The sequence below is a fragment of the Lepisosteus oculatus genome, chromosome 19 (genome assembly GCF_040954835.1).
Source record: "Lepisosteus oculatus isolate fLepOcu1 chromosome 19, fLepOcu1.hap2, whole genome shotgun sequence".
NCBI classification, from domain to species: domain Eukaryota; kingdom Metazoa; phylum Chordata; class Actinopteri; order Semionotiformes; family Lepisosteidae; genus Lepisosteus; species Lepisosteus oculatus.
In genome coordinates this window covers 13,086,277-13,100,094 of record NC_090714.1, presented here as the reverse complement: position 1 = coordinate 13,100,094, position 13,818 = coordinate 13,086,277, and the positions used below count along the sequence as shown (strand labels likewise).

The window sequence follows — 13,818 nt, the reverse complement described above, 5'->3', positions numbered from 1 at the left end:
GTACCAGTGCTGCCCCTGGATCCTGATTTTGTGGGTGGTAGCTCCAACGTGGAGTCTTGTACAACCTTCTAAAGTTGTTTAAGCATCGCTTTATCCTGAGCAATAGGTAAAGACAGCTTCCTGCTACTTTCCAGCTTTAATCTCCCAGTATAAAGGCAAGAGTGTATCCTGGAGCACAAGATGTGTATTGCTATGTAGTTTAATAAAGATAATGGCACGTTGACCTAAAGGAAATGAATTGAAATCAAAGCTTTACAACAAATGTTACCTGCAGCAGCAGTGCTGCTGTCCTTAACCGGTTCACACGTGACATTGCAGATCCTCCACAGATCAGTATAGACGTCTTGGTGTACCCACCAGGCCTGAAGAAATCAAGAAAAATTAGAATTGCTCTGGCCTATTGCAGCCAGAAGGTCACAGAGAACTTTTCACAAAGTCAAAGCTCCACCTTTTTCAGAAGGAAGTAGTACGATGTGGTGGAAGCTCTCTTTTTGATTTATGCTTCAATGAAGGACACCTGCTTGAGTTTCCTTGAAATAGACAGTAGATTGTGCACTATCCCTGAGCTCACGACACCCTAATGGAATTCACTGTGTCGCAAATCAATGTCTGCTCCCCAAACATGAAAATAGTCTGGGCAGAAGATTTCATTTACCTACAGTATTGGAACATAGACAAATACTGTAAATAGGTTGAAGGAGAATACCTAAACTATCCAAAAGAAATGCAACATCCCTCAGAGTAATATCCCTGCACGATAGGCAACGATGCAGAAGAGTGTTTGTGAAAAACTATGCTGCAAGTACAGGCGTTAATTATGCTTCAAAAACTAAGAATCACATTAGTTCAACTACAGTTTCAAGGGATAGGTAGAAGCTCTAAAACTATTCCTAAAAAGGGAAACAAAAAAACACTGAAAGTAAATTAAACAGTGGGATAATCTCCTGTACAGTTAGTGCCTTTTACAGACAGCTTTGAGTTTGACCCTTTGAAAATAACGAATGGTGGTTTGTTTGGAGGTGGACTGCAGAGCAACTGTACAACAGCTACAGTAAAGCATGAGAGTGATCAATCCAGGGGTTTGGCTGTATTTAAGTCAGCATGTCAGGTTGCCATAGTAATCAAAGGTATCCTGACAGTCAACAGGTACAGATTCTGATCCAGAAGGCCAACATTGTCTCCATAATCATTTACAATACTCTATAAACCTGGTATGGAAAATACATATCTTAAAAAGAATTAGAAGAAAGCATTTTGGTCTACTTACATTATTTATGGTTGAAATGAAGAGTAATGTTGCTGAGATTACATGAAACAGGATAATGAAAGCCAATATTACCAACATCGTCACTTAAAAAGTTCAGGTTTCAGATGGAACTGGACCTGTAAAACAAAAATGTTTAAAGATATACAGGGCAAGGATACTGTACTTGTGGGAGAGTGCAAGGACAAGGAGAATTGTCCAATTTAAAAACACCTAAATATCAAGAAACAACATAATGTAAGAATTGTACAGTAATAAATATAACGGTAAATATAAATAAATAGATAAATATAACCACTCCCAAATACATTCATTTACAAGTGTGCAGAATATACATTTTGTATATTAGACTCCAAACCCCCCCTGTCCTTAGAGCATCAAATGTCTTCAATTCAATTCAATTTAATAAGTGAACTGGGTCTAAAAATATAAAAACGAATTACAGTGTTTTGTTACTGAACACAGTTTTGTTGTGTTTTGGTTTATGAAAATACATTTTAAGCCTTAATCTGATATATTAAACAGCACAATTTTGACTTTTTTTCATTTAAAAACTACAGCTTTCACTGAGGGTTGCTTACATAATTAAGGCACACTTGTTCACAGAGTGTTACTTCAGTAGAACTTTTCTGCTCTTCGATGGGAATGTGGCGCTCAAGATTTTTTCTTTGGTCTTATTCAAATACCAAGACAAACAAATTACTTCAGTGCTGACGTTTGTACAACTCTGTGTTGTTACCCCTCCTTTCAAACCTTTTCCAAAAAGCTGTGTTGGAAGCTCAAAAACTACAGAATCCAATCCAATTGCACTAGTCTTTTAAGCATTAGTGCAGTGATAAGACTAGTGTCTGGCCTGAGGCTTGGGTTTAAACCTCCAGACCATAACACATGGAGACAGAAGTGAACACTTCACAGAAGACACTCCCTCTGATATAACAAAGAAGCAAGCCAACTGAAAAAAGCAGGAAACTGTCAGTGGGAACACAAAAAAAAAGAAGAAATGATAGATATGTACACAAACATACAGTCACGCAGTTTGGTTTGATGAAAAAAGCATTGAAGGTTTGCTTCTTTGAAAGACAGCGACTTGAAATCTAACATTTTAAATAAAGCTTCCTTCCTTGGACTGGTGAACACAGCAATATAAACCTGTCAGTTGAAATAGAAAACTGCAGTAGTAGTAGGCAGAGAAAAACAAACCCACCGTCTAAAACATCCACAGCAGTAGTACTGTAAGTGTACAATTAAGAGGCTGGGTTTACAGCCCAGCTCAGTGCAGCGGTTTCATTCAGCACCTGGTGTTCATTTACTTCAAACCACCCACTTGTGCAAGGGAGCAGGGAGAGGGTGTGGACTGCTGGGCCAAGAGTAAATGTGTGAAATCAGTAAAAACTGAAGCAAAGGGAAAGAGGAATGAAGACAAGCAAAAGCAAGAGTTTGGGAGTTATTCACATTGGGTTGTCTGGGGATTAAAATTGGTTATTCCACTAATTGCACATTTTCCTCTTAAGTATAGGAGTATAAAACACAGCCAGACAAGTGCTATAATGTGGTTGGACATTAAGGTCTGATTCTCTACTTTACTTCACTGGGTTAAGACTAGACAAAATGGCACATTTCTCCACACATCTTTTGAAATTGCAAACCCAGTAACATTTTCTCCAGAGAACTCACCTAGTCATGTTCAGTACATAAAAGCTGGCATTCTTGCAAACCTTTGTACGTAATATTCAACATGAATAATTTAAAACTCCAATGTAGGATGTATGTGGTAAATTGTTAAACTAAGAGAAATAAGTTCTCTTGAAAGTACATGCATGCAGGGGCTCTAAGCTTCAACAAAAGCACCTTTTCCTCAAACACAAGTAATATCCACTCATTCATGTACAGTTTTTATAATCTTGCAGTGAAGCCGACAACTTCATTTCCGCCCCTAATTATATCTTGCGTACAAGAAATTCAGAACAGCTATCTAAGTTGATTTAAAACAACTTAAGCAGACATCTCTTGTGTTTGCAGTTACTGAGCACTGGCTGCAAAATGTCAGTCGGCATTCCATCTTTCTAAAAAAAATCCTGTGCTTTCCGCCAAAAGGAACACTTGGTTTCACAAACTGGAAAGGAGTTTGCCGAGAATGTTACAGAATGTGTTTTAAAAAATGGGTGGGTGAAATAACAGAAGATCTGGACACTTTTCTGCCTCCATCAGCAGAATGTTCCACTGGGAAACTCCAGTGGGGACCTGTGGTGAATCTGGGATTATGTGTTTTTTTTCCTCTCTAAAGTAGGAGAATTTAAATACCGTTGACAAAACGCCCATTTTGAAGAGGGAGAGAATACAGGTTAATGATCGAAAAGGGCAAGATTTCGCTAAAACAAACAGGAGCAGATGAAAAGGCCCCTCACAAAAGCCAACTGACTGAAACCGGAAGCCTGATCTAATTTACCTACTGGATGTCATAAAATGAAGGCATGCAAAACAATAAATGGGCAAGACTCCTGCAGTAATATTTGCATACTGGCAATATGGAAGATGATCATCACGAGGCGCCTGCAGGGTTAATGAGCAAAGAACTCCTTTGTCACAGACGCACTACGCCGTGCTGATAGCATTTGCAACCTGCACTGCACAGAACAAGAGCAGTTCACCTCCACAGTCGGGCACTCGTAGTCCCAGTTTGCTCCCAGTACTTTCAAACTAGGCTCTGGCTTGCCGCGACCCTCACCAGGATGAGACGCTTGACAGCAATGATTTTGTTTTATCCTTTGCTGATGTTCTAACATCTCCTGCTATACAGACACCAAGACCTAATGCAAGCGCTCCTGTGAAGATCACTGGGCATTTACAACACCCTTCCTGCATGAAATTCTTTTCATAATGAGAAAGGTGGCCTCTGCTCCATTCCGCTTCCCACTGCTCTTTCAACATTGTAATCCATTACACGAGCCCCAGTTTAACAGCACTAGTATGTTTTTATTGTCACTGAAGCTTGAGAATCCCAGTTCACAGTCATAAAAATGCTGATAGATCTACCAGCAACTTACACAAGTTTTGCTTCCAGGAGCAGTAGGCTCACTCATTCCACTGCTAGTGCATGTTAGCTTTCCTTCCCTTAACATCTGCACTGCAGCTGTTCTGATAAAAGTTATTACAGCCTTTGACTCCAACTTATAATGGGGTTGGGGGTGGGGGGGGGGGTGGGGCCGCAGGGCCTGTTAAAGTCAGTGTGGAATAGAACATAAAACATTTTAACATTTGTCTTGGATTCTGGTGTATGCACCCTATACTGCAAGGGGGTAGAAATCCTGTGGGTTAATAATGATACTCAACCTTGCCTCACAGCCCTCAAGTTTCTAGTGTCTATAAAACATTTCATTAAAATCACATTGCAAATTAATTGCAGTCAGCTTTTTAAGGCTGTTTTCTCTCCGCCCTTCAGGCTGCTTAAGCACCAAACAGCTTGTGCCCAATCATCTTGGTAGGATGGAAAATGCTGACTTGGATTGCATTTTTAATGTCACTTTTCATAAAACAAAAGCCGCAGTCTCCAGCATACCTCTGAATTTCCAAACCAGCCTTTGCTGAAAACAGACATTTCAACTGTGGAACAAATGATCGAAATGTGGAAAAAGCTCAGTGTGACTGTGTGATGTTCCTTCAGTGGCTTTTAATAAAACCGCTCCCAGAACTCTCCCCACAGTCTGTTAAATAAGTGAGGCTTCAAGCTGTAAAATTACTTTTTTTTTCTGACATTTGTCTTTTTATGCGATTTCCCTTCTCCCCAAGGGCCCCACAAGAAAGCTTTAACCCTTTCAAGCACAAAGGCAAGACGTCGGAGACAACGGATCGACAGACTGAACACTTGTAGGAAATCTTCCTACTGCACTCACCATCCACCTCCTGAGTGCCCACAGCGTGGTGTTCCGAGACCTGCCAGTACATCCTTACCCACTTCCACACTCTAGCATCCCAAGAATAAAAATATCAGGGATACTCTACGGAGCCTCAGTCTTCTGCATCTGTGAGTGTTTATATTTGTGTAATCCCCAGTCACTTTGAAAAAGGCCACAGCATTCTGTCAAGAATCTGAAGGTTAACTCAGTCGGGTCAGGATTTCCCAAAGCGTAACCAGTTCTAATATTCTGTGGACAACATTTAAGTCATCCGGGGGCCGAAGGCAGAAAGCAGGAAAGCCACACAGGATATGGACTCCATTTCCATCTCAAATTGGGAACTACGCTAAAAGCGGAAAAGCCACTACTTCACCTTGTCGAAAATAAAGAACAAATAATTCTATCAGTAACTGCTTCACTCTCCGAGACGTTCAGTGAATAAGACATCTGGGCAAGTGAAAGCATATTTCGGTGCTTTCTCCGAGTTTAATGAGGACTTTTCGTTTTAAAATGGACCCCAAGTCTGCAGCCCAATAAAATCCATAGCGAAAAACAACAACCCTCCTTTCTACTCCCAACTGAAAGGAGTAGATGTTGTGATGTCTCAGTTGCTCCAAGACGAGATAAATTGTGTTTCCATATGTTAGTGACCGGTTACTTTAAGCTGAAAAAGCCTCATATGGATTTCTCATCTACACACATATGTGTTGGAAAAATCAGAAGGTGGATTTGCAAAGATGAATTCAAAGCTCTCCTGGGATGTGGAGGCTGTCTACAAGACAGAAACTTACATTCCTTCCCTCTGCTTTAATGAAATGCAGCAAGCAGCAGAGGCACTGTTTACAGTGGCCATAAAGGAAAAGCACAAATCCAAACTCTACTGCAAAAGCAAAACTTGACTCTTCCTTGAATCCAATGCTGTATTTACTACGGAGATGGATTCAACCTAAAAGCAAGCGTAGAACTACCAGTAAAATCACAGGTGACAACACCAAGCAAAATCACGATATGACAGATCACACACTTCACGGTAACACCCATAATGACATAGGTGTGGTGTATTTATACAAGTCTAACATTCAGCAGTGTTTGACCTGGTTGCTGGGTGAACAGAAATTATGCTATAAATTAAGCTCCTGATTTACAGATGGGTGAATATCCTTTATAAATATTCCCAGCTTGCAGCTGGGTTATTGTCCCTGGTGGTTAAAGATCCTGTGGAGTAATATACAGTATATGGATCTTTATGGACTTGCAGTTTTATGTAACATTTGAAATAGCAGCCCTTTAAGCTATCACACTGAAACAGCTTGTGTTCACTCTGAAGGTGGAACAGCAATCACTGAACTAACGATGATATAGCTGTTCGGTTCAAATCGACGGGACATGACAAATAACCCTGATAAAACAGACTTCAAAGCACTAAGCAGCGTAAACAAGATGAGACAAATACAGCAGAGGAAAAGTGAACAAAACCTTGGTGATCCAGGCAGCTCAGGAGAAGGAAAAGCAAGGAAGCTCACTAATCTCTTCCCATGCAAAAACACTTAAAAGATAATGAAGCGGTTTGACAGAAGTGTATCAGAATTAACAATGGGTTATCCTGCAGTTTGAATGCAATGCAAAAGTAATGATGTACCAGGAAAAAACATGAATGGATTGTCCAAACCAAGAAGACCAAAAGGCGAAAAGGCTGCAGAAACCATTCCACTCATTGAAAAACACACACAAAATGTCACGAAACAGAGGGGTCCAACAGCACAGGCATGGAGTGGGATCAAGCAAAGGAAGATTTGTGCACAGTTGGGAAATACAGAAAGAATACCTGTAAATTCAGAGGTAAAGTTCTTTTGAACGGTATTAACACTCAACTACAGTGGAACTTGAAAGAAGAAAATGCAAAACTATCTTTTAAGTTTCAATCAAACAGCTTTTCACACATGACTTTTCAGAAACTGTCAAGAGCGTTGGTTCCTCGTATCAGACGGAGGCTTTCCCACCCCCCCACAGTACCACGGTCCTGCATTTACACTGCTGTGTTTATGTCACAGAGGAGCACACAGAGCACAAAGACAGCATTCATGTGACTGCAGGCACAGTGGCCCTCAGACACTCACAACAATTTGCACATCTCTGTCGCAAAAAGTACAATTCTGGCTCTGTCCAAATTAGAGTGAGCACATGAAAGCCGTTTGTTAACACACCAAAAGAAAATAACTAGAACCGATTTTGGCTCTGTCGGCATTAACTTTTTATATAATGGTCGGGTGAGAAGGCTGACAGGCCTCGGTACATCAGCCTAACGAGAAGCGCCACTTTTGCTTGTGTAGAACACTGCATGTCCAGGGGTTATTTTATTTTTTTCTTAAAAAGCCTAATGCAAAAACCAACTTCTTCGCTGGCATGCGTCCAGGGCTGCCTTATAATACAATGAGTTCAACAAAGGCCTGCAACAGGAACAAAGTGTCATGAGCCAGGCACCGCCCACCAGCCATCTCAGCCCAGCCCCGCGGCAAACAGCCAAAGCAAAAGAAGAAATTTCCTGCAGCTGGATAGCCTCTCAATTTCTAGCATGCAAAGTAAATCTTCACTTGGAAATCTGGCGCTAAATGAACAACGAATTTCAAACAACTTGAACTTAGAGCCCAGGGTCTCTCACAACGGCACGACATGTAGAAATGATACCAAATGTGCCCAACGCGACCCTGTTGAGGGGTGCAGACAAGAAACTGCTCCCATCCAAGGGAATCCTAATCTGTCAGACAGGGGCGACAGCTGCTTTGTTGTTGCTTTGGCGGATCACAGCTTCCGGTCCCAGTCCACATCATCACAGATAATCCGTCATAGTTGATCCTGCCTTGCTGGCACAGCGGGCACTGTGCTGCTCACCCACCATGCCCATCGTGGCCCTGAAGATCCCTGTGCCAGGGGATGGAGAGTCAGCTTCCACTCCCTTCACAGCAAACAGCACACAGTCAAGTGAGCCAAGTGATTTCGGCTACTCGGAACATACAGGACTTCCTAAAACTGAGGTGTATTTAAATACACATAAATGGTCAGGACCGGCAGCTTATTGAAATAAAGAAACTAACCTCAGAACACTGGACTTCTTTGGTCTTTTTTTATTTTTGGAATGAAGGGGGAACGACCCAGCACAGGCTTAGAGCCGTATACTGTCTATGTGATGTTTTTCCACATTAACTCCAAAATAGTAACCGTGAAGCGAAATAACGAATAATAAGATTCTCAGTCCCTCGTTGAGGAACACCCCTATTTAGAGTGGCCACCCTACCAGCGGTCACGAGCGGTAAATAGGTTTTCAAAGAGTGGCAACAGGACCGTTTCGAATCTGGGAGAAACTATTTCCGTGCACGCCCATATTCCTCATGACCGGCGCTTGGCCCAATCGACACGCGGAACCTGTGGAAAGGAACTGCAGAAGGCCTACAACGATTCTATTCCCCCGACATTGAATTACCGTTAAAAAGAAAAAAACAAAAATAGCAGTACTGGCACCAGGTGCCAAGCTGTGGCAGGGTGCACCTCTGTGATTTGCTCCTCACCTGGCAAGAAAGTATGGGCTGATATTCCAGCATCGTATTCATTCTGTATTTAGCTTTAATACAATCATGGTGTTACCAGCTGAGTACAATAAGACCTTTTGACTTCTACCTGTATTACATTGACCGATTGCATCAGTGCTCTAGAGCTTCCTGTTCCTGACAAGTCTGTCTGTAGACTTGACTCTTGTTCTAGCCTGTAAGTGTTCTGTTAGCAATTATGAACTTAATATAATCATTCTTACTTGACTGTTAGGGGGCCATTGCTCTACAGCCCCTTATATCTGCTTAAATCCTTTCAACCCTGCTGTGCTTAAAGCATTTTGACAAAGAACGCAAACGATTTTCAACTTTCATCTCCCAGACAAACTGCTGTAAAGCCAGACACAAAACTGAAAACCTCAGGTGTTCCAGCCTGTTTTTTTTTTTACAAAGAAAGAATTACAAAGAAATTCCTCAGGTGAGGGCCGTGAAGTGTAAATAATGCCTCTAATCCACTGAATATTACAAGGCCCTTTTCCGCTCTTTGATTTATGATTTTTTTTAAACGAGACCTTGATCTCTGTCTGCAAAACTGAAGACTTTTGTTACCTTTTACATCTGTGTATGCACATACAGCTCTTAAAATTACTTTCAAAAACGGCCTTTTCTTTTTTTTAAAAGCACCAAGGCAATTTGTTTGGGGTCTGCATTCTCCCTTTGTTAAGTTTCACTTCAGTGGAGCACACAATAATAAAAGGCAGAAATGAATAAGAGTCAAGCACAGAGATAATGTATGTCGTGCTTCAGAGAAGAAGTTAGAACATATAAACAAGTCCCCCAGCTCTCAATCAATAATAATTGAATTACTGTGGGTTTGATCTTTGTTCTGTTATTTCATTCTAGGTTTTCATTAGCTTTACCATTAAGTAAAATGCCTCTTAGCTGATAGAGGACTTTCTTCTTTACTTTAATAAATACCTCAACGAGAAAACAAAGGCAGATTCTCTTATTCCTCTTAAGGCAATTAGGGACAGAGCCCCTCTCTACAGACTGTACCCATTATCGATGACAGAACATCAATTTCTAGCACAGGAGAGGCTGCACATCCCAAGAGTGTCTGTATTTTCTTTTGCACGCTGACAGACTATTGACCATTGACAGAAAAGAAACTGTACGTTTGTTTCGCCTCCTCACACAAACACCAGATTTCAGAAGGTCTACTGTATTTGAGTGGCAACTGCTTATGTTTACAGTCCTATAAATCTTCAAGCCACATGTGCCCATATCTGCTTAGTAGTCTCTGCACTAGTTCTGACCCTCGGCACCCCCCCCCACCCCACCCCACCCCCGCTGCTCTGTGGTTTAAACAGCCCTTTCCTGAGAGCAGAGCTTATTTTCCACAGCTACACGTGGCCACTGTGCCACTGCCAGGTTCCCCAGATCCCAGATACCGGAGGCAACTCTCACTAGCTAATTTTACCTTTGGCAGCTTGTAAGAATAAGTTTTATCCTTCTCTCAGGTCTTACCAATATCAAGGACTGAAAAGCTCCTGACTCACCCTTACAGATACACACTAGCTTGTGACCTCTAGTCTATCTTATTAAACCCAGATGTGCCCTAAAATTCTTAGTTTGAAAAGCAAAGACAAACAGCTATTATATGGACAAACCAAGGAAGAAGGTTTTTTCTCCTTTGAGCCTCTGTTGTACATTATATCCCTAACTGTTTTTATTATGTTTTAGATTTCTTAAAAGTTTCTTTTTACTGCGGTTCCATTATTTAAAGTACCTTTGCTATTTTTCTGTTTTCATACTGTTTCAAGTTATGTGCAGCAATTTCATGGTGATTTAATACCGCACACTGCAAAAGAGAGAGGCAAGGGAAATCCTTTCTCTACCTCACCCTCAGATCTGAATTACAATAACTTGAGGTGAAAAACGGAGATAAACGTGTCCGCCTTCCCAGATCTAAAGAGAGTTTGTCTGAAATCCAAAATTAAACAAGTTCATTTAATTTGCAATTCCTTATACACACACTTCCGACATCATCTCCAAAAGCATTGAAAACAAAACACTTTCAATATTCAGCACAAGCAAAATCCATTCTCTGCTTCATAGTAAAGCAAGTCAACAAACTAACAGCAGTAATAGTATTCTCAAAGTTAGTTTTCAGATTAATTTGAGATGTGAAAAAATATTTTGTAATATATGCTGTACCACCTCCTTTTAACGCAAAAGATCCATAGAATTATGGTGCTTTCTAGAGACCCGTCTACAATGAACACGTCCATAAGAACAGAACCTTCTTAAACTGACTAAGGCAAAACTAAGATTATGCTCATAATCTCCCAACATTAGGTTTTGCATTACTTGTAGATTTCAGTGTTGTTGCAGAGTGTTGAAATCTGCCATTGATAAAACTGAGAAAACCTAGTGTTACTTACGCTACAGCATTGTCATTCCAAGTGCACGTTAGGAACACCTGTGTGACTTTACTCCGTCAAGACCCTTTCTCTGCCCAGCTGATGCTGAAATATTGACACATTCCTTTATTATTTTAACAAGATTAGACTAGCGCAAAATCTTACTTATTGGGCAGGGTATGTTCGAAGGTAAGCTTTGGTATGTCCAGAATTCTGCAGCTTGTGTACTAGCAGAAACAAAAAAAGCTCTGTATCAGCATAGAATACACATGTTGTGTAAACTGCACTGGCTCCCTGTGAAATTCCTTGTGGATTTTAAGGTCCTCCTGCTCATATATAAAGCTCTGAACACTAACTCTAGGGTAGCTTGAGAACTTAAGGCATGCGTACAGTCCAGCTCTTAATCTGAAATCTGGTGATGCTTAGTCCCCTGTCCTGGGATAGGACAGCCTAGGACATAGGGAACTGGCATGCTTACGGTGGAGAAATATGAATCAATCACCTCTTTTGTGCACTGTACATGAATCACACTTTTAGCTGAGGAAGGAAAAGATGTAAATAAAAACTGAAGTCAGTGGTGTAGAGCAGCCTAGAGCACTCATCTCCCAGTCTGCTCTGTTTGTGTAGTAACTCCATACCTGACAAATCCGGAAATCCACTACGCGGAGACCTTTCACAAGGCAAGAAAGCACAACAGGATCCCTGCCCCCAGAGCTTTCCTGTGCAGCACTGGGGAATGGGGCAGCGCGGAGAAGACCAGCTCTCACAACAGTTGCCAACATTCGTTGAGAATTAGGAGCTATTCTGCAAGTACGGCCAGTGAATTCAACCCTTGGTGTTGCTTAAGTAGCAATGAAAATGTAAGCCAAAAAAAAAACCCCAACAGAAAACGTGTTTTCCTTTAACTTGTTTTTCCTAACTGACATTTGAATTCTGAAATGCCTGTAAAATTAATGTTTAGGGGCTGGCGTGTTTATCGTTATGTTAACTGGGTGTGCTGCATTTCCATCCACTTTCACATCAAGCTTTTGAAATCCTAGCACAACTACATAAAAACAAAATCCCAGACTTTTGGGATGTCAGGGCATTGTTCAGTGGTGTTGTGCGCAGAAACACAACACATGCTGTGTTCTACTACTGATATCACACAAGAGTCGACAGTCAGATTGCTACACAACTACTATAGGAGAAGCACACAGGTGGTACACCTGGACCTTTGGGATTGGTTGGAAATGTGCAAACGGGAGGCACTTGAAAAAGGTTCACAGAATGAGTAAGTATCCCACAGTTCTATGTCATGAGGATAAACCATGATATTGCATAATTAGTAACCCAGTTATTTTTTAGGGAAGGTGCATTTTTACAAATGCTTGCTGTGGTATAACAAAGTTCGCACGCCATGGTTTATTTTGGTTTCTTGGATTGCACCGTAGTTTAGCATGGTTTATTATAGTAAAGCTGGTATATTAGGACTTTGCATATCCAGCCTCCCCCACCTCCTGGGGATAAATGCAAAACTAATGTAAATCTTAATGTAAATATATAATAAGACCGTGCACAGAATCGTCTACAACAATGCTACCTCCAAACCATACAGTATATACGTTTAAAAAATGGGTTGTTGTTTTTTTTCAGGGTTTTTCAGCATATCCTCCGAGTCTGAAGCCCACCCTCGTAAATGTTCTCTCGAAGCCAAGAAATGAACGGTTCCAACAATCACACCCTCGAAAACATTCTGCAAATCGATACATTCAATGCGCGAACGGGGATCCTCTTAATTCCTGCTGACCACAGCTAAAATAAAGGACAGGCTTGGTAGGGTGTAGCTGATTTAATTCTAAATAAACTTGGAATAATGTCACCGAATCTCTCGAGACAGGCGAATACAGCATGCACCGCTTGACTGCAACCAGCAGGCGGCGTAACGAGAGGGGGGAAGGCAAACATTTTTTAAACTTCAAAACTTTTCTCTAGTTCTGTATCTCCAGAATGAACATAACGAGAGCAGAGGAGACGAAAAAGGGCTGCGAAAAGAATTATAATCGGACTTTCAAAATAACAACTTCTGGTTTGTCTCTTGCGGTTTTTCCCAGTATAAAACTGATGAGAGAAACTAACTCACATGTATATGCCTGGAGGGGGGTCTATATTTACAAAAACACGATAAGACGCAACCCCTCCAAGGAAAAACGCGTGAACTTTGAAATTTGTAGTACAAGTCTCACTCTTAGCCTCAGTGTATTAGCCTCACTCTTAGCCTCAGAGTCGGATACGTGAACAGGACAACGCCCCTTTAGTTAACAATATCAGAAAGGAATTCACTAAAACCAAACAATTCGTTTTAGTAAAAAATAAAATAATGTTTTTTTATATGTAAAACTCAGTTTTCTTTATTTTTCTCACTTATCACCGTTGCTAAACATTATTGTAATGCTTAAGTGCTGTATTAAATAGCTCTGAATACAACTTCGTAAAAAAAGGGGGGGGTGATCATTAAGTAAGTGCCTTCCCATCTATATTAAACACATAGGAGTTGAAAGAACACTTACAGAGAAACTTGTCTTGGAAGCAGGTCGATTCAAACTCCGGAGCCAGATGCGGAGACCGAGTGATGCAAGTCCAAACCTGATTGAAAGCAAGTAGTAAGTGGGACTCGACCAGCAGCGCGGATCCCCTCCCATCGCCGGGACGTCAGA

The 13,818-nt window shown here is 41.1% G+C and overlaps 1 protein-coding gene across 1 annotated transcript in view; it reads right to left on the bottom strand.

Annotated features, from left to right (window-relative positions):
- Window positions 1-13,818, bottom strand: part of emp2 (epithelial membrane protein 2) — a 16,365-nt gene extending 2,547 nt beyond the window's left edge. The window contains exons 1-3 of the mRNA XM_015360554.2: window positions 13,672-13,818; window positions 1,268-1,383; window positions 269-362 (exon numbers count right to left, since the gene is read on the bottom strand). Of these exons, the coding sequence (XP_015216040.2) occupies window positions 269-362; window positions 1,268-1,345 (172 nt within the window). The 5' untranslated portion in view covers window positions 1,346-1,383; window positions 13,672-13,818. The remainder of the gene's footprint in view (window positions 1-268; window positions 363-1,267; window positions 1,384-13,671) is intronic.